General features: G+C 35.1%; 2 protein-coding genes across 2 annotated transcripts in view; one reads left to right on the top strand and one right to left on the bottom strand.

Moving 5' to 3' along the window:
- Nucleotides 1-2089: 2089 nt before the first annotated feature.
- On the bottom strand, nt 2090-14646 carry LOC149779043 (V-type proton ATPase subunit G-like). The gene is made up of 3 exons (XM_089939612.1): nt 14498-14646; nt 7608-7708; nt 2090-3843 (listed from the first exon to the last, which is right to left on the bottom strand). Exons 1-3 carry the CDS (start codon nt 14577-14579, stop codon nt 3676-3678), a joined length of 351 nt encoding a protein of 116 aa, XP_089795738.1. The 5' UTR covers nt 14580-14646; the 3' UTR covers nt 2090-3675.
- Nucleotides 14647-14823: 177 nt separating this feature from the next.
- The window catches only part of LOC149779042 (RNA-binding protein RO60-like), a 51388-nt gene continuing 43802 nt past the window's right edge, over nt 14824-22409 (top strand). Inside the window, exon 1 of the mRNA XM_089939609.1 lies at nt 14824-14902. The gene's annotated coding sequence lies outside the window, so the exon portion shown is untranslated. The remainder of the gene's footprint in view (nt 14903-22409) is intronic.

Here is a 22409-nt window from a genome sequence, read left to right as displayed (position 1 = left end):
TTGAACTTAGCTGTGACAGAATTTTTTTTTGAAAATCCATGGTTTTCTTTGGCCTACCATCTAAATGCTGGTTGTCCAGGAGATTTTCCTGGTCGTTTCTGTAAGATTGACCAGTTTTCAGAAAGGTGTAAGAAAATATCAATAACTGCTATTGTAAAGCTGGAAAATGTTAATAAAAGTTTGACGCATCGATGATGAACATTATGTTCAACTGTAAATTATGTGTAGATTTTATTTACCACTATAACAGTTGCACAAACTCTAGTTCCAAACCCTATGCAGTTCAATTGCTTGTTGCTATCTCTCAAATTGAGATCATTTTTGGAAATTCTTTCCATTTCACATGAGGATGACAATCATATCTCCCACCACGAGACATACTCAAATTGGCACATGATGTCCAATAAACATAATGCTGTCCTTTCCAGCTTTTATTCACAAGAATCTGAATACTCTTTTTATTCTTCTGTGTTGATTAATAACACTTTTTTAGAAGCTTATTTTCCCTTTCGTCTAAAACATGCATCACTTTCTGGATGCCATTTTTAAAAATGCTATAATCTACAGTTTGATCATGCAATAATTTCAGTGACTCTAAGATGAAACCAGGATCAAAATAAAACATGGATGAACCAATTACTTTTCCCTAGATTTTGCTAGTATGCCGTAATTATGTATCTTAAGGCTAATTTTCGTAAGACTTATGGCAAAATCGTAAGAGTTGGCAGGTCTCCATCAGTCCTGCTAAATGAAAGTGTCCCATACGTTTACACACTTAATGAATCTATCTGAGAGAGCATATAAAAGATACTTTAACAATGACTTACTGGCCTAGGCCCCATTGTTGATCAGCTTCCTAGTAGTTGGCTAGCCGTGACCAAAATCTTTATCATATTTTATGTTTATCTGAATTTACATTAATGGGGTGCACAATATTATTAATCCATTACTTTTGTTCCTGGGTTTAAACCGTCAGGAAAATGTAAACTTTAATGCGGGATTTTTGTTTTGCCATGACCCTACAACCAGTATAATATATAATGACAATTGCCGTTTGATTCTTTATACCTGCCATATTCTTTAGGCTAAACTCAACAGAAATACAAGGGTTCCTGCAGACTTAACAAAAACAAATTCCATGACTTTTCTGAAACTTGTCCTAGGCCATTTCACAAAATTCAAGGACCACTTGTTATATGAAATTAAACTGTTCATCAATCGTTACTGTGTCATTTTGGAAGCAAGTATTTTTAGTCAGTGTTGGGGTACTCTATGAAATTAGCAGTTATCAATTTTTATTTAAACTCCACTATCAGAAATTCCATGACATTTCCAAAGCTTTGCAAAGATTTGAGAAATTCCATTACTTTTCAAGGCCCTGGAAATTCATTTTTTAAAGTCCAAAACTTATCCAGGATTCCATGACTGTGGGAACCCTGGAAATAACATGCATGCTCTACAGCAAGTTACCATTTATTCAAATAACCTATGGCAAAGTGTACCATTAGATCTGAAAATGGGAAAGTAGCACCAGATCATAAGCACTCAGCATGTCAAGTTGGAGATGAAAGATACCACTACCATACAAAGGTATGTTGACATTAGTCTAGCATTAGGAAGTTGTCTTTCTTGAGACGCTGGTAGCAGAGTAGCCGACATAAAGATTAGTGTTTTCTTCTAAAAGAATCACCAACACATAACTTTGAAATTACGTAGAGATGATTTGGACAAATGCTGTAGGTACCCAGAGGGACAATTTAAAGTGCAAATGTTTCTATCTGGAAAAAAAATGAAATTCTATTATAATTTCCAATGAAACCATTTTTCCAAAAATATGTTTTCATTTGCCTGACGGCTTTCTCAGCGAGAAAAACTGTTGCATGCCACTAATTTCTCAATGTCCTAGGGTCACAGGCAATGGATTTTTCTACCCTGTTTGAATGAAATGGATCCTAGGATATCTAGCATTATAAGGTAACTGTAACCTATATTTAAGCAAACATTTCCAACAGGCATATTTGCCTGCTCTTCTCTTAAGAACTGATGAAAGTAGTTCTAACTATGCCAATAAAAAACAAAACACAGGAAATATACTAGACACTTTATGCATATCTATATAATACATTGAATTTTCTATGTACATTTTATGCCCACATTATTTGACCTTGTGTGTAGTTTTATTAATAAAAATGAAACAAAAATAACAAAAAAAACAAACACGACAAATCTTGTATTATCAAGAACCATTCTATCTCAACATATGGAAATGTGTCATGTAACGGGATGAATGCACACAAAAAATCCATTCTCTGCTTAATTTGACATATTCCCTTGCTATAATGTACCACTAATGAATTGTTAACCAAAACCCATCTGCCACCAACTGTCAATAAATACCATCTATATTACCTACAAGTCCAAATGCAAACTGCAAAGAACTAGATCTGCTGTCAAATAATGTGCAAGCAGATCTGGGTCTGTGCAGTTTATTAGGTGTAACCAGTAGAACAAACACAGATCCTGATCTGCCAGTGCATTATGTTAGAGCAGATCAAGGTCTGCATTGTTTGTAGCTGGACTCAACATAGAAGCAGTATATGCAGTAACTCTCCATTATAAATTCTATATATAAAACAGTGACCGATCTCAAGCTAGGCTAGGTGTTGTTGCTATGTTTTATGCCATTTTTCAGCACACGATAGGCTATGGCGGCCAGTATTAATGGTGGAGGAAGAACCTGGGAAATCCCCGGAAAGAACCACCGACCCACGAGAAACTATTGGCAAGCTTTCTCACATACCCGAGACTCAAACCCACACAGACAGAGGTGAGATGGCAGTGATCCATAACGGAGAGTGCTTTAGACCACTCTGCCACTTGTGGCCCCCTAGGCTAGGTGTAAAACATTACATAATCACGCCTGGAATGCATAGCTTATTTACAACTGTGGGAGCAAAGATTGATTTTACTTTATCTACCAAATATGCTGGTTCAACTATTGAACATTCAGTTTTAATATGATTTAGATTAAATTTTCACCATCAAATTGAACACTAAACTAATAAAGTGATCTTAATTTTCAAAAGAAAAACTCTGACAAAAATTGCTTTGCTAATCAGCAGACATATTCTTCTTAGTTCTGGCAAGAGATCAATCTGAGACCAGCAATTTTTACATCAAATTCAGTAACAGTGATGTCCAACAAACTGTAATTAATGCCTATTTGAACCATATTTTAACATTCAATCACAAAAGAAAATGATTTCTTATCACTAAGGCAAGTTGTCAAGTTTTGTTTCAAATTGGTTTCATGACAGGAATGAAAACTGAATTCCTAAATTTTCAAACATCACCAATGAATTTTTTCATAAACAACCAACAATGGTTAATTTAATTTGCTGATACATTATAACTCACACGCGCCTTTCTCTCTCTCCATTAACAAACAAACATAATATCTGGGTTAAATAACACATATACTGCTTACATCTTCAAATTTACACTTTTTAATTCATATATTTACATTCAGTTACAGACATGTTTTCAATAACGTACCTAAAATTAAATTCATCTTACATATATTAAGTGCAATAACTGATTCTCCTGATATAAATGAACATATAAAATGTCTATAATATTTCTGCAACAAGAAACTCTAATGTTTGTAACTGATAACTAGAGGCGTAGATTTTCATGAAGTACTGGCTCAATATCAAAGACAGCCTTGAGTAGCATATCTAAAGACTGTTTCTTATTTCTGTTTACACCATCTCCAATTTCTTTGATCCTTCTTTTTGTACTTTCATCAACTTTAGCTTCAAGGTCACCTCTTGATCCAAGAACCTGAAAAAATTCCAAGTTTTTAAAAATTACAAATGATAGCTATTCCAGAAAAAATCAATTATAAACAAACTTTCACATTCTTGAAAAACAAAAAAAGGTTGGACAAACACAGTAACCTGCTTTCCTGGATGAGCTTAACCTCTAAGAATGCTAAATATCTAATGCAAAAGCTTGTGTGCAACTTGGGGAAAAAACTTGGTTTATAGGTGCAAAAGTTAGATTTTACCTTTTGTTCGCACAAAATTCTGCTCTCATTCAAGAATCCAGAGTGTGATGTGCACAGAACATTTGGGTAGCTATTTTGATAAAGTATAATTAGTATTTTGTAATATTATCAAATAGGCTGGGCCAAAAACACATCCAGATGAAATGCATACCTGCCAATCCTCCAGGCTCGCATTTAGCGAAAACAGGGATAAAAATTAGTGAATTTTGACATGCAATCATGAAGCAAATCTTCTTTGTGTCTGAGAACATTTGTTGGAACAAATGTTTAGCATGGTTTCCAGCTGATAAAGGTAGATTGTGTTCACCAAGAAAACTTACAAACAATGCTTCAGTGAGGGTAGCTTGCAGGTCTTCCATCGATGGCTTAAAATATTCTAGAGCTGAAATCTGCTGCGAGTTCTTAATTTTCCCAACCTCTATGTGCCTTTTTCTACCAATGTGCTTCCTCCCATCGTCTCTGCCACCATGCCCAATGCTAAAATTTGTGGCATACTGCATGCAAGAAGCATGGTGTATATTGGTGTTTGATGGCTTAATGCACGGCCAATTTTTCATATATTCCAAACTAAACTTCACTTTTTGTGCAAAACATTTCTTTTTCCTTGTTGGTGAAGACATTGTGATGCCGAATGGTAATTCAAATCAGTGTTTGCAGCACATGCGCTGAGCAAAATTCTGGTTAGGCCCCAGTTTCTCTAAAAATCATTTGTAAAGCTATTCTTATACATATAGATTAAAATATGCTAAAATGCTTGCCACCGGGCCAACTGTACCAATCAGCTACAGTTCCACTAATATTGCAGCCAGCAGTATCGGACCATTTTGACAACTGCCGACATCATGACTAGCACTTAACGGGAAACTGATTTTTTTAATTAAAGATTTAAAATAATTGAGAATTGGGGAGTTCTTGATTTTCTTGCATGCGGCGTAAATATGTGAATCACTGAGAAAGTCGTGAAATTCACACCAAAATTGTGAGGGTTGGCAGCTATGGAGATGTGTCAGCAATATTATGTCGCAAATTGTAATTTTTTTTGTGAAGACATTTTTGGGCTGTTTAAACTTGTATATACAATCTTGGGTTTGGAGTGGAGAAATTCAAAGGCACCACAAAAAGAAGCTGCAAACTTGGATATAAAATGCAATGGGAGCTATCTATTATTACATAAACCATTTGTTCATATTGACAAATGCGTTTAAAAGCTCATTTTTACACCATAATCTGATTATGCAGACACCTCTCCTGGGTACTGTAAGCTCTGATACACTAAATAGACATGCTATTGGATTAGCTACAATCAATTAACCTCCAAAGACAGGGTCAAGGATGGCCTCAATCAACCATATCACCTGTTTAATTTTTTTTTTTAATGAACCCACACAATAGTTTTGCTGAAACTTAAAAACTGATTACCTTTGAAGAACCAATTATCTGTATTAATACTAAGCAGATTAATTGTTGTTGTTGTAGGGTTTAACGCCATTTTTCAGCACACAATAGGCTATACATGGCGGCCAGTATTAATGGTGGAGGAAGAACCAGGGAAAACCCCAGAAAGAACCACCGACCCACGAGAAGCCACTGGCAAGCTTTCTCACATAACTACATTGGCTGAATCCGAGACACACTAAGCAGATTGAACAACAACAACAAAAATTGGTCTCAGTTATTTGATGTTACCACCGCAATAACTGGCATAGGTTTGGTCCTCGAAAGTCTGCATTTAACTGCGACTTCAATAACATGTGCGTCCTCCTTCAAAGCAAGCTACTACAATCTTCAATAAAAACAAAGTGCCTTTCAGCAAAGGAGGTCAGCACCAATCTTAAATAAAATCAATGGATGCTGACTTATGGTTGCATTTTCCTAAGTGATTTGAACACTTACTGTGCCATGAATCTTTCTACTCTGCAGTAAAAAGGTTTAGGCTTATGATAACTACCACAGGTTGCATATTCAACTTTTACTCTTTTGAAACCATATATATTTGATCTCAGAGATGATTGTTAAACTTTTTATTTCAAATCACATGTTGTCATTTCCCTATTAACAGCCTCATCCCCTTGGCAGCCTTGGCAACATGTTAGCTGTCTCCAGCTTACCAAAATCTAGGCTGTAGCATTGTAAGCAACTATAAAGCCACATGCTACTGGCAACCATGAATATCTCATTAAATTGTTTTTGACACGTTTGTTTACAGTGGGAGAGATGAAATAAGGACTAACATATTTTTTACAAACAAGTTATTTGTGCATTCTAACGTGATTGGGACTGCTCCAGTGGCCTAATGGTAGAGCGTCCGCCTCAGATGCAGAAGGCTGTGGGTCTGAACCCCGGCTGATTCATACCAAAGACTTTTTAAAATGGTACTAACAGCTGCCTCACTTGGCACTCCACATGAAGAGGTTAGTGACAGGACTGGTCAGCCTGGTGTCAGGATAATGTGACTAGGCGGGACATCAAGCTACATGTCGGTGGCATGATGCCCCAGTGCTAAACATTACTATAAACTGTCACACTGCAATCATCGAAGTGATATGACCATAAAATTGTTAAAGCTAAGTTACAATTTTAAACTAAATCTAACGTTATGGCAATGATATATAAATTTACTAACACATGATCCATACCTGACTTTATGGATTTTTCATATACATGTACAGTACTTTATGCATTATGGATTCTTCAACACAAATATAATTGTCAATACACACATATTTCAGATTAGTTTTGTCTTCAATTAATCAAAGTTTCAATTGTTTATTTTCCTGCAGTGTAAATCCTGCTCACTGATGTCAGGTCACTCTCTTACAAATTTCACTAGTATGCAAATTTTATTTTTGTAGCCACCCCCACTAATCTCAACATCCATTTAATTTCACAATATTACCTTGGTAACAGGGATAATGAGATAAACGGGTAGTACTGCATTATGAAAATGGCAACATTTTTCAAAAATTGGCAACAAAATATGAAAGTTGGCAATTTTTTAGGGTCACAACTTTATTATTACCAGTGCCATCCCTGTGGCCTCTCACTTTTTATTATCTTCCAACCAATCTGCCCTATTTCGACATGAGATGTAAGTCACTTAGCCCAAAATTTTGAGTTCAGTGTTACCATGTCTGGGCATAGTGTTTAGTCATTAGAAAATATTTATACATTTATCATTTACAAAAATTAGTGGGGGCCCTGAGTGGCCGAGTGGTCTAAAGCGTTCGCCGTTACGGATCACTGCCATCTCACCTCTGTCTGCGCCGGTTCAAGTCTCAGATTCAGCCAATGTAGATATGTGAGAAAGCATGCCAGTAGCTTCTCGTGGGTCGGTGGTTCTTTCCTGGGTTTTCCCGGGTTCTTCCTCCACCATTAATACTGGCCGCCATATATGGCCTACCATGTGCTGAAAAATGGCGTTAAACCCCACAACAACAACACAACAACAAAAATTAGTGATATATTTCTTAACAAAACAATTCTATACTAGGTCAATACAGACACTAAAAACACTACAGAATGTGTATCTAAAACGTACGGAATCCTCATATCTTTTGTACTGTGCTTCTCTCTGAGCCCTGTAAGCCTCAATTTCCGATTGTGCCTCTTCTTTTGCCTGCTTCAGTCTCTTGGCTTTTCCTGAAAATTTCGAAACAATTTTTTAAAAACCATTTACCCCCATTATCATTAAAATGATGTAGATGTACTACTAATTTAAGCATTCTCTTAAGCAACCATTTTTCTTAAATATATTTTATAAAGAATCTCTTCAAGAAATTGTACCACTGTGATCTTCCCCTTTTACAACACTAACATTTTTGTACACTGCTGCAATGAACCCATCATGTACTTTTGAATTATTTGTATTCTTCTACTTGGAAAGAGTGAAGGCTACATTATGACAACCAGGGGCATTTTGGAGTACAGCGGTTCCCCTCTTGAACGCCCACACCCCCGACCACCTGCTTGTTACAGCTATAATCCCTTGACACAGACAAGTTTGTGTTCAAAAGTACCACTCAAGAATGGCCACCCTTCTAATGCAGCGACTATTAGTACAAAAATGTAAAATGTTCCCCTCACAAGCGGCCACTTTTTATTTTAAATGTGTCCATAACCAATAATTAATTCATTTCATGACATAAGGTAAGTAATAAGATTATCTCTACCGTCGATACATGTCTCCCAATGTCAAGTTTCTGTTACTTAAATAAGTGTTGCCTAAAGTACATGCAACACTTAGATTAATTTTATATCATTATTTATAAAAGCCGACGTTTACAGGAAATGGGCTCCACAATGTTATGATAGAGTTTTGGGCTTCACACATCTGTGTATTTCTTCTCTTTGTAGATTACAACCTGACATAATTGTTGAGATCATAACAGGGTCAGCATAGGCTAAATATAGAAATCAACCTTAAAAAAAACCGGGGTACCAGACAAAGACTGAAAAATCACAAGACAAAACATTTATCGCTTCCTTTAAGATGGCATTTCATTCACCCTACAGAAGTTTCATCTGCATAACTAAATCACATACAATTAGCAACATCCAAACAAATCATTACTAAACATTAACAAGTCATCATGTAAACTGAGACATATTATTTTTGAAGAAAGTCAAGTTATTCTACTCGATGACATCAGGTGGGGTAAGAGGGGACTTGCCAAACAATTTTATGTAGAAAAGACTTGAATAAGCAATGTCATAAATGATAAGATTACTCAGCAGCAAAGGGAAAATGGAGCAAACACAAAGAGAATTATGTATGTACTAAGATTTATATGATTTTTTAAATAGTTTTGCAATGTGCATGGCAACAATACCCGCTCACATATCACACGTCAAGAATAAGAACTCTTAATGTATATTCAGTTGAAAAACAGTCTATTAATATAACAAGAAAATTTTAATACTTAATGTTATTTTTAAAAGAAGATTTTAAATGTTTTAAAGTATGTAACTTTCTTACTACGTACATTACATATGCTTTTCACAAAAAATGTAGTCCCCTTCTGGAAAGGCCACCCGTCTTATAAGGCCACTTTCCCAGTACAGAAGGGGTGGTCATATAAGAGGGGGACTACTGCACATCCTGATTCTGCTTCTTCTGTACAGTAGGGGATCTTATATACAGTACAAAAGAAAGGGACCAAACTTAATATGCTGGCTTATGTCTGATCTATCATCATACCAACAACATTGTATAAAGAATGACGATGCTTTTGTTCACAATATGTATGCACCCTCTTAGTAACAACAGTATCCAGGAAGTATTTCTGCAAGTCAATTTTTCCATAGTTTAGTCTAATCAACATTGACAATGGAGTGTTGTTGTTGGTTTAACACCAATTTTCTACACACGATAGCCCATACATGTCGACCAGTATAACTGTTGGATGAAGAACCCAGGAAAATGCTGGAGACAACCACCAATGACCCTTGAGAAGCTACTAGCCAGCTTTCTCAAATATCCATATTAGCTGAGTGCAAGACTCGAACCCATCTGGACAGAGGTGAAATGTTGGTGATTTGTAAAGTCAAACGATTTTGACCACTCCACTGGCATGGGGCAATGATAATGGAGTGTGCTCCACAAGGCATGATAATAATTCTTTAAGTAGGATGAAATTTAAAGGAAGCTCAAGATAAGTTGGATTACAAGTCAAACTAGCAAAGAAACATCCTAATCCCTGGATTATGATGGCATGTCTAAAAAAAAAAATTGTAGTAAATAAAGTTTAACATAAATTTGAACCACTACCTTTTTTTGTTTTTAATACATATTTGTTATCTACAGATGTTTAAGAGGAAAATCTGATCTATTACCATGTATTGTTATTTTTATTTATGATCATGTGAATGAACTGGCTTAATTTTCATGGATAACTTCAAGCTGCATAACATTGTTTTTGAGCCTATTGGCAGAGTCAGTTGACTTACTCAATTTAACTTTGTTGACACAGATAATACCTTACATGGTCAGGTGAAAATTAGCAAAAGAATTAAAGAGATTAATTGATAATGGTTGGATTACTTTAGAGCTCAATCATAAGACTGGGTTTGTTTCACTTTGATATTTGAAGTTTGTCAGGATATTAGCATGTGCATCATCTCCCTATGCTGAAACATAAAAATCTAAGCAACCAAAATATGATACAAATTCAGTGATGGCTAAAAAAAGGAATTTCTGTGGTTGGAGTCAAGCTCAAAGGACATGAATATGTACTCTGTTCTTCCCATAAAGCTTATTTGAAAAGCTGCTGTGTTGGTAAGAATGACAGGCTCCTTGCACAATATTAAGCAAATTAAAGCATATTAAACATGACAACAAATATACCATCACTGAAATTCATCTTGACAGAAGGTGCATCAAAAGTGAATAAAGATGTGCCAAAACACGGTTTGCCAATTTTATAGCTGAACATAATCTCCCATTTATGGCAGCTGATCGTTTTTCAGATATAGTCAAAACGATTTTCCTCACTTGGAAATCGCATAAATGTGTAAAATATACTCATAAAGTTTATACTCATATATCTGACCAATGCTCCCTCTAAACTGCACACATGTGCAGCTGCTCAGACATCCCCACACATCACAATCAACAAAGATCTAACAATTTTGCTCAATTCGCTGTATGACTTGCACAATGCAGCACACATATCTACTATTCGCTTAGTGGGAACATTGATCTTTAGATGTTCACTGGCACTATGAAAACCAACTAAAAATAGCAGCACTTCACAGAAGGCATAAAATTGCACCCCTGTACTAATGGTTCACGTGTCCCATTACGCTTGTATGCAAAATGGATCAAGGTGTCTAAAGGCACTTCCAGTAGAATGTTATAGAGTGTTTATGCAAGGTAAAGGATTCATTCAAAATAAAATCAAGTCTGGAGACAGTAGTTATATAATTTGAATTGGGACACAAAATGTCTATACATTGTATTAACTTAAAAATGCATCCACATAAACACAATCCTAAAAATAAAAATTCCAACATACCCAACTCATTTTTTCAGTTCTATTTTCTTTTCTTAGTCTGTTACTGTTTTGCAAAAGGAAGCCCCCCAAATAAAAATGCAAACTCAAATATGTTTGCAAACCATAACAGCTCTACTACAATGCCTTAAATGGACATGAGTGCAATGGAATTGAGGAATACCAAATTCGGTTAAAAGGATGATAAGAATCTTGAACAAAACAAAGCTATCAAAACATTTGCAGTGTATCCCACAGGGGTGTAAAATTGAGGGTAAAAATAAAACCCCTAGGTGTCGGAACTGGGGGTCAAATAAAAAATGTGGAGGGGTAAAAAATGTACTGACAGATTTTCATCTGACTCGTACTTTTTCAGCCTTAAATAGGATATTGCAACTTGTACAACATTCTCTCTCTCTCTCTAAGCATACAAATAAACCAACATGCACAATTAACAAACAAATGGATTATACATTCAAAGAATAATTTTATTAGTTCATTTTTTCTTTTAAAGTCGTACTTTTAAGTCTCCTTATAATCTTCTTGAAGCAATATTATAGACCAATACATTACATACAAGCCTATACAAAAAGCCTAATAAACCTTTTTAACCAAATGGCAGTTAATTTACTGCCCAGGGATCGTCCTGGGCTTCGCCAATGTCGCAAATTGTGATTTTTTTCCCTTATTGGCGACAAAAATATCCCATCTGGCGATTTTTTTGGCGACATACTTTTTGGTTATTTAATTTGTACATACAATCATGGATTTGGACTGGATAAATTAAAAGCGAGAACGAAAGGAAGCCACAAACTTGACTAAGCAATGCATTGGAATCAATCTGTTACACAAATGATCCTTTGTTTGTATTGATGACCCCATCTTTACAGTGCATTGTTACATCATAATCTGCTTATGCTGACATCTGGGCTGAGTACTGTATGCTGCGATAGTCAATCATGCTACCACTCTATACCTACAACTGACCGGCTTCTGAAGACGCGAATAGAACAGATACAATAATTGTATGGCTAATCCTTCTGTGTTTTTTTTTTTTTTTTTTTTTTTACATATACCAATACAATAGTTTAGTTGAACCTTTATGGAAAACTGATAACGTTTGAAGTACCCACTGTGTATAAATACAAAGCAAATGGAAAAAATCTCAATCACAATTATATCTGTCACCAGTGCAGCATTTTACTCATTGATCTTTTCCTTTTGCCATCAATTCCGTGTTGTGGCTGCAGAGACTTAAACTCCGCAAGAAGAAATAGCACAAAAAACAGTTTTGCATAATTAATGATAATTATTTATTTCTCAAAATACAGGAGTGAAAGAATCTCTAAATTGGGTGTGAATTTATGCTTATATATACGGTCCAATATTTCTAGGTGTTGACTCGTGTAAGTTTCATTCGTGGGAATAGAGATCCTCTTTTGCTTGTCGAGAAAATTTATACAGCATTCAGTGATCATTCTTGGGATTTAGGAAGCAATTCACTACAAGCTTTGTGAAGCTAGCCATAAAGGGGTGGGGGGTGGGGTGGGGCTGCTGAGAGACTACTGGTGTCACCTGTCAGCACTGTAGACTGTGAACGTGGATTCAGTAAGATGAACCTCATAAAAACTGACATCAGAAATAAGCTCTGCATCTCATCTCTCGAGAATTTAATGAGAATCAGCATGTACAGATGTGAAAAATTAGACTTTGAAACTTCATTCAACAAGTGGGTAGCCCTAAATTCGCGACAGATCTTCATGTAACAGTTAGTAACATTTTGTTAATGCTTGTTGTAATTAAAGTATTAACTAACCCATCTTTTGTAATTTTCATTGCCTGTTACATTAATAAACTAAATTAACACTTGGAAAAATGTACACTACTTGTTTTGGCGACACTTTTTGAAAATTGGCGACAAAATATTGAGGTTGGCGATTTTTTTGGCAACAGCTTTTTAAAAGCCAGGACCATCCCTGACTGCCCAATCCCTGACTGCCCATCATAAAATGTGTACTATCGTCGGTTTCATTGTACTTCGTGATAGAACACATTTATCCTAAAATCAAGGAGACTAATGATTCATCTTCTTTCTAATAAGTTATACTTGAACTTTAAGATCTTTCTTTTATTGCAGCAAAGTTAAAAACCAACAAAATCTGCAATGACCCGCTGCCTATGTAATCCAAGTAATGCATTTGTCTCTGCAAGTTTACAGATATCTTTGTCGTGAAAGAATGTCTTGGATTATAACGTGTTTCCCAGATACCTTGTGGCGAACAAGGGCAGACGTTTTTAAAATTCTTAAACCCTGTCATGAAAGGATTATTCACCTTTGCAGTCTTCGCAATCACACTAGTCCGTTATAACATTGCCTATGCCAGTCTGGTTCCTTGTTTTGTATGGTCCCTGCATTGCACTCTGCTATACGAAAAGACGAGCGCAACGCAGGGAGCAAACAAAGCAGGGAACCAATGCCTATGCTCGAAGTATGCACAATGCCATCCCTTGTCCAATGCATTGGATATTAAATAAATCCTGATTGCAATATACAAATCCTTTGCGTCAAAAAAATGTACGGTAACAAAATGTGTGTCAGATTTCTCCAGCGTGCGTCCCTGACGCACAAATGTGCTTAAAGGGAAACAATGATTTGCTTTAATATTATTACAGTTTTATTTGATTCATTAAAGAATACTTCAACTTAACCTGATTTCTGCATTCCCTGCTTTCCAACCAACTGAAATGTAGGCCAATGAAACTTGAAAACAGGTCCATTTTGCTTATGTGAGAATTTTATTACAACAAAGATTAAAGAGTAAGTAAAGTCTAAAACATTATGAATTTGTATTAAAAAAAGTGTCATTATGGGCTGCCAAGTATGAGATATTCCTGAAAATTAGACTTTTGTTACGATGTTTATCGATATCAAAACCCGTTACATAGTTCCTTTATTTAAGCCTAAAACATAAATATCAGGGTCGAGGTCTTACACTGTAGGACAAACCATTTAGCCATTCCAATGCTCGATATACTTCTGAGAGGAACAGCAAATTTTACTGGCGAGAATTATTTTTAACAAAATAGGAGTCGTGGAATTTTAAGATCCTAGTGAGACCTCTGCATTGTACGACTAATCATACTTTCAAATGGGAGAAATATGTGCAGATTTGACCTTCAAATGATGAGTCGACTGACCAATTTCCCTGTTTGAAACAGAACCTGACCTTAATTTTAAAAAATATAGAAACAAGGCGATCTATTCACATGTATAAATTCATGTGTCCTAAATTAATATCATTATGTTGCACATGATCATTAGGTAAAACGCTATGGAAGACACCGCAAGATAAGCAATGCATCGTTACTTTGGAGGACTGTAACTTTGCTCAATAAAGCACACGCTAACACCAAAATGTGAACAAATGTCTCTTATTACGTTTTCTAGCTTCTGACACTTTTTCCGCTGCTTTCTTCTCCGCCGCCAACAGTTGTTGGATTCCAGTCGTCTGGCTCGCCATTTCTTCTGATGATAGGAGGAAGTCACAAGATAAGAGACAAAACCTATCGATAAACCGGAAATACAAACTCCTCTTATGCTATTCGAGTTTCTACGATATTTAAATTGCACGAAGGAATTTTCAAAGTCTCATGAAAAATATAATTTAGAGAGAATTTTTATAGAGAGGCTTAATGACAAACATGAAAAAAACATGTTTCCTTTTCTTCGAAACTATTCCTCAAAATATTAAAGCATGTACTCCAGTGCTTGTGACGTTGTTCACGTGCCCTGCGAGAATAGGGTGTGAATTTTGAAGAATCCGTGCATACCAGACATAAGTCGGTAATTAGCCATTTATTTAACGCCACTTTTACTGAAACTTACTTTAAATACATACAATTTAAAATGGCAATATACACTGTTTTGCATGTATGATAATCTAAAGTATGAATGTATTACATTTTCTTTGTTAAACATGCAAATGTAGCACCTGTCGTGGGACGATGTGTTCGATAGGTTTGCTATAATGTAGTGCAAGGCTGTGGCAGTTCAGAATTGTATTAATTATTGAATTGTACGACTACAGACCAAATTTTTTATTAATGTCGTTATTATTAAGTTACACTTTAACAAAATATGGACACGTATCTAATTATTAGATTATATGAAACTGCACACAGAAAAAAAATAAAATTTTATTCTGTTTACAGTAAAGTAGATGCTAAAATCATGATTTATTCTCGGTGCTACTTCGAATTTATTAAATTTTCTTTGTTAGGAATTCTCGGTGCAACATCTTGAGTGCAAAACAAAGTAGTGCACGCAGTTGATTGACTTTGTTTTTAGACGTCAGTATACTGTCAGATGTAGCGTGTGTATTGGAGATATAAAGCACTGGGCCCTTGTTTTTCTTAATCTATACACACACAAACAAACAAAATATATCTTGATTTTGTTTCAGTTAATGCAAGTTTTTGTAATAATCTCACCTGGCCATCTTGTTATCTTCTGTGTCTGTTCTACAACCAAAATAACAAGGGAGTAATCCCCCTTCATCATCATTTGGAAAAGTGAAAATTATATGCTGATAACAATATATGAAGGTGTGTATGTGTGTGTGATTAGGCTTTTTAACATAGCTTTTAACAATTTTTCAATCGTATCACTACGATGTCTGCAGTGTGGCAGTTTATAATGATGTCTAGCATAGGGGTATCATGCCACAGACACGTAGCATGATGTCCCACCGAGTCACATTATCCTGACACCAGGCCGACCAGTCCTAACACTAACCTCTTAATGCTGAGTGCCAAGCGAGGTAGCTATTAGTAGCATTTTTGTAAGTCTTTGGTATGACTGCCGGGGTTCAAACCCACAACCTCCCACTTTAGGGGTGGACACACTAACCAAATATGGTGGTCACAATTACTAAAAATTATAAAATATATCTAAATACTTTCTTCCAAGGGACTGCTGAACAGAATTTGAGAGAAAGCATCCTACTATTAATAAATGTAGGTTTTAGTTTTATATAAATGATATTGCTCTGCAATTATGGCTACCTAATACTTAAAATCGAGATAACAGAACTTAACCAAATTTGACAGGGGCCCACCATTAGCAAGAAAAGCAAAAAACATTCATCAACTTCTCAAAAACTCCTTATCAGAATTTAACTAAATTTAACAAAACTTTTAGAAATTAATGGTTTTAAGACTTGTATACAACATGACAGGTCAACTTCCATTTGCAAACATATGTTCAGATCATGTAATGTGGAAGATCTGGACACTGATTTTCATTTTTATATATTAATTTATTTGTTTTAACTGGACTTTTAACATAATTGGCAGTGGCATGCAGAGGAAATGGGAACTACATGTAAGTGCTATTTTTCAGGGACACTAAGATGGCCTGTCTATGCTGGCCAGGATGGGTATTGAATCCTTGGCCCTTGAATTACATGTCAAACACTACCAAAAACGTACTACATATACTACTGCAGATTTTATAAGTGTGCCTCACAAACAATGTGAACGTGCTTTGCAAATTTGAGTTCAGAAAATGTCTTTATGTGTTGCATTAGAAGTATGTGATCTACCTTATTAACTAGACTAGCTGGTTCATATAATATGTATATATGGCTAGAAATAGAAGTACTGGGTTCAGTAATTAAAGATAGCTAAGTTTGTCTCCTTTCACTTTACAATGGATATACTACAGAAGTTAGTGTTGGCCTGTCAGAGATGATTCTACAGGCACAATGAGAAGAAAGAGAAAACAAGAAGAGATGGAAAGATAAAATCAAAGAGTGTACAGGCATGGACTTTGCCAAGCCCCACAGAGCAGTGGAGAACAGAGCAAAATGTAGATTGTTGCTAAGTCAGAAGTGTTACAACTTTGATCGGCCAGGTTATGGGAGAAATAAAAATGAAATGAAGATTGGAACCCAACATTGTTTACAAGCAATATCTTTAACACATTAACCCCTGGAGCTTTTTGTCATTTTTGGCTGAAAATCGAGTAGGAAACACATTTTGAAAGCTATTTCTGAATATACTCGAAAACACCAAATCCCCGGTCATCTTTCAATAACATACTGCCTAGTTGTGTTAGAAACATCATTTTCATTGGCTATTTGACTCGCGCATGCGCAGAAGGGTAAAAGGTAAAAGATGGACGTTTTGGGGTTTTTTGCTAAACAGAGCCATTATTTTTGTATGGAGACCACTCTTTATTCCAAATGCCCATCTTATCCTACTTTTTGCAAAGGCTCGTCTGTCTGTTTGCAGTTCATACTGGTTTGCCTTAGATCTGAGACCAGAAAGTCTAAAATCTGGACACAAAATCAGATTCTGGCCACGGGCGAATTTTGGTTTAAAAAAAGTCGGGTCCAAAAAATGAGGCTTTTCTATCTGAATTTTGTAGTGCAACTAGATATTCCAGATTATTTTGTATCATTGTAGAGCTACCTCTGTCTGCCTTTCTATAATACCACCCACTTTAGTGTATCATGCATGACCATGACGCTACACAGCTCAGCAGTAGGCTACTACCTCCTGCCCCTTAAAGTCGTCGCTAGGGGTTAATGTGTTAACAAGGATTTTTTTTTTTTACAAATCATCAAGGAATTGCTAAATTTGTAATTTGTGTGCAATGTCGATGTGCAAATGATTAAATACGTAAGGAATATTAAAATTGTGTGATGTCATCAAAATGGACTGTTTAACACATTAACCCCTTAAGCTTTTTGTAAATTTTGCCTGAAAATCGAGTAGGAAACACATTTTGAAAGCTATTTCTAAATAGACTCAAAAACACCAAATCCCCGGTCATCTTTCAATAACATACTGCCTAGTTGTGTTAGAAACATCGTTTTTCGTTGGCTTTTTGACTCGCGCATAAGCAGAAGGGTAAAAGTTAGACTTTTTTTTGTTGCTAAACAGAGCCATTATTTTTGTATGGAGACCACTCTTTTTTCCAAATGCCCATCTTATCCTACTTTTTGCAAAGGCTCATCTGTCTCTTTGCAGTTCATACCGGTTTGCCTTAGATCTGAGACCAAAAAGTCTAAAATCCGGACACAAAATCGGATTCTGACCATGGGCGAATTTTGGGTTAAAAAAATAGTCTGGTCTGAAAAATGAGGCTTTTCTATCTGTATTTTGTAGTGCAACTAGATATTCCAGATTATTTGGTATTGTAGAGCTACATCTGTCTACCTTTCTATAATACCACCCACTTTAGTGTATCATGCATGACCATGACGCTACAGAGCTCGGCAATAGGCTGCTACCTCCTGCCCCGTAAAGTCATTGCTAGAGGTTAATGTGTTAAAGATTCAGTATTATTCAGATGATTTGTATATGACTTTTTGCATGTAATGGTTGCATCGGGGCTTTATCGACTGGATATGGAATCCATATGTACCTTTACGGAAAGATCCATATGGACATTTTTATTCTATATCTGAACCACTCTTTTGGATTTCAGTGTATCCTTATGGAAATGTTATGGATTCCTTACATACTTTATGGAAAATTCCATGGAATATGCAAATTATTCAGTAAGATCTGTAGATTTTCCATATGGAATTCGGTAATAATTGATATGGAATTTGTGAATAGTCCATATAGAATTTGTAAATATACCATATGGAATTTGTAAATGGTCGATATGGGATTTGTAAATAGTTCATATGGAATTTGGTAATAGACCATCCGGTACAACATTTTCCAGGTTGTTGTTGTTGTTTTAAGGTTTAACGCCATTTTTCAGCACACAATAGGCTATACATGGCGGCCAGTATTAATGGTGGAGGAAGAACCCGGGAAAACCCTGGAAAGAACCACTGACCCACGAGAAGCTACTGGCAAGCTTTCTCACATACCCACATTAGCCGAATCCAAGACTCGAACTCACACAGACAGAGGTGAGATGACAGTGATCCGTAACGGATAGTGCTTTAGACCACTCAGCCACTCGGGGCCCCCATTTTCCAGGTTGATTTCAGATGGTTTTATTGAACGCTTTCTGCATAAACCATAAAAAAATCTGTTTCGGATTTCTATTAAACTGCCTAATGATTTTTAGAATTATTGGGAATCAATGATAAATATTAACATTAATTGTTAAAATAGATCATAAATTTTATTTTTGACAGATATTATCAAATAAGATTTAGGTTTTTCTTGTCATTTTCTTTCTTGCATAAAAAACCTAATCCTTGATGGCATCACTTAAGTCTTTTTCATTTCACTGAAAGTTTGGTGAGATTTCACAAATATTTTGACCAAAACTTTCATTGACATTATGGTGAGATCTCACTAAAATTTGACTGAAATATTTGTGAGGTTTCACCAAAATTTTGGCCAAAACTTTCACTTAAGTTTTGGCAAGATCTCTAACATTTAAATTAAAGTTTTGTGAGAGTTTACTAAAACTTTTGTGAGATTTCACTAAAATTTTGATCATTATATAGTATTTTACTGAATTTTCAGAAGTTTTTCAGACATTTCAAAAGGTTTCAAATAAATAATGGATTTTGAATTAAACAGGACTTTATTAACCAAGGTATTATTTCAGTGTACATGAAAAAAAATATACAGATGTTGTAATTATATGACATCCAAGGGAAGAGATGTGGGAGTTAATAATAATAATAAAAATAAGAAGTAGAATAATAATAAAGACTTTATTTAGAGAAGGTATTAACTCAATTAGTTACAGAACTAATCTTACTTAAGGCCTTTTATTTGTTATGTACAATATATACAGTATATACAACACGATGTGAAGAATCTGGCTTGACACTAAATAATTAAGTGATTTTAAAAAAGTATCGAGCCTGGAACATGTGCACAGGCATATGTGGACACATAAACATATATAAAATATAAAATATTATCCTGCATGGAACAATTCAACTGTGAAAATGATGCAGAATTACAGAAAAGCATCCATTTGAGACATTACAGAAAAGCATCCATTTGAGACATTGATTATGAAAAGAAATGCTAGGAGCCTGCCTTTTGTCACTTGTACTGCAGACTTGATTTTTCATTAATATGCAAGCTATTATGCTGTTGTGGTCTCTTGAATTAGTCCTTGTTCCATAAGCTGCCATGACAACGTTTATCATGATACAATTACTCTTATTTTACACTGAATCCTAACACACCTAGAATATTACGATAATATACACAGTAATGCCTCACGATATTGAAGGATGATTCTGCTTGTGGGCCAAGAAAACTCTGCAGAGAATGACTATCTTTGATAGACATGGGTATCTGGCAACAATTCCCACCAGTGATCTATACGTTGTCCCTCCTTAAATTTTGGAAGTTAATCAGTTTGGAGTTAAATAATTTTGAAATCATCCTGGTTCAATTCCTTGTCATATTTAGCACATTAGCTGCTACTGTAAAGTTCTTTTTGGCACAAAAAGCAAAATGCCAGTCTTGGCATTCAGTTTTCATACAGGTTGACCAATTTTGTTCCCATCAACTTTGCATCCAAGCTGTTCTCATTGCCGCACATTTTTCAAATGGTTATTCAAACTTGTATGCCACTAGAAAATTCAAAATGCAATGTTTACCAAGCATGCTCATTCCCATCAGTTTCTGTTATGCGATGATTCATTGGGCAAGTACAAAAATTTTGACCAATCAGAAAGCTCTTTACAGCGATCATCTGTTAAATAATTAACATAACAAATACTTATTAGAAAGCTCATTGCAGAATGAGACCTGATAAATTCTTTTTTTTTAAAAAGTTTCAGAGACTATTAAAAAAAAGGATCCATATCAAGGAAAATCGGATTCAGGTCAGGCGAAAAGCGAAATTCTTTTTTAAAACGGAAAATCAGAAAACTTTGAGTGCATTTAAATCCAATTAAAGTTAAACAAAAATGCAACAACAACAAAAATTTGAAAAATAAATAAAATGAGGAAAGGTGTGGAATGAAGTTATTGTGCCCAAAATGAACAATAAAATTACAGCTATCAGAAAAAGGAAATATGTTGCTGAAAATCATTCAAATTGTACAAGAAACAAAAAATAGATTTTATATCTTATTGATATTTTTTATTGAAATATTAGTGGTATTACAATCACAAAGTATCACTATATTTTCAGAATTTTTGACAGACTCAGTGAAATTTCAATCACAAATTCTCACTGATATTTTCAGAAAGGTTGGCAGAGTCAATGATATTTTAGTCACAAATTCACTGATATTTTTAGAAATTTTGGTAAAATCTAAAATACCTAATTTTAGTGAAAAAAGGACAATTGGGTGAATATAAAAAAATTCTCTTTGATTTTGATGAAATTTCAGTCACATTTTCACCAGGGTATGATGTTTGTAGAGCATATTTTAATAGGAAGCACAAAAAAAACGTTTTCAGAGTAAACGTCAGATCAAGTCTAAAATCCACCTTGCACCAGATTCTCCAAGTCCAAAGATTCATCTATGCTTGTACTACCAGATATTAATATTCAAATCATATTTACATTTTCTCCACTTTTTCGGTAATTTCTTTTTCTGGTTTTTAAACATCTGTGGAAACAAATTAAAGAAAACTGACATGCATGTGCTTTCTTCAAATTTATATGTGTATATATGCATCCATCCACATTAGCTACACTGACATATACATGTACTCTAACTCCCACCATCATTTCTATTTGAATTAGATAGTTTGGTTATTAATTTCTTCAGAGAGTATTTTCCATGATAGTGTAACAGCCTGCTTTCCATATGGAAAAAAAGTAATTAAGGAATAAAGTTGCAACTTTATTCCATATGGAATTTTCACTTGCTGTGAAGTACTTATGGAATTGTCTGGCCATGTCTCTTCCATACGGATTCCTGAAGTATTCAGTATGGAATCTATGACTTAACTTTTTTCAATTTTTTGAGAGTGCCAATGGTTTTTCTCATTTGCTTTTACAGTATATTATCAGCGTTTCCCTTTACCATCATTTGCACTTTAGAGAACCCCAAATTTTTAAGTTGACCCCCAGTTTTGATACACACAAAGATCAGACAAATAAAATTCACTCACTTCTGGTAAATGACACTATAGTCGCTGATGACACTTGCAAATGTTTTCATTGATTTTTTTCACCAACATTGCTACAAAATTAAAAGAACCAGTGATAGAAAACAACCATAATGAACTGAAAGAGTTCAGAAGCAGCAAAATTTCTAAGGAGGTATGTTTCTCTGTTCCACCAGTATCAAAAAACTTTGTTAAGAAAATGTAATAAGTGAACTTGATACCAAGAAAGCTACAGGACTGGATCAGATTGGTCAATGACTGTTTAAATCTTCTGCCTCTGC

This window comes from Sinohyriopsis cumingii, chromosome 17, assembly GCF_028554795.1.
Source record: "Sinohyriopsis cumingii isolate HCF-2022 chromosome 17, ASM2855479v2, whole genome shotgun sequence".
Taxonomy (NCBI): domain Eukaryota; kingdom Metazoa; phylum Mollusca; class Bivalvia; order Unionida; family Unionidae; genus Sinohyriopsis; species Sinohyriopsis cumingii.
Note: the sequence above shows the minus strand (reverse complement) of the source record. Positions and strands in the feature narration are given on the sequence as shown.

What these genes read in the sequence shown, in the direction of transcription:
- LOC149779043 (XM_089939612.1), bottom strand. Translation starts at nt 14,579, where the DNA reads ATGGCGAGCCAGACGACTGGAATCCAACAACTGTTGGCGGCGGAGAAG. An exon ending in AGTGTCAGAAGCTAGAAAAC is followed by an intron (nt 7,709 to 14,497) that starts GTAATAAGAGAC and finishes CGAAATTTTCAG; the next exon opens with GAAAAGCCAAGAGACTGAAG. An exon ending in ACAAAAGATATGAGGATTCC is followed by an intron (nt 3,844 to 7,607) that starts GTACGTTTTAGA and finishes GAATTTTTTCAG; the next exon opens with GTTCTTGGATCAAGAGGTGA.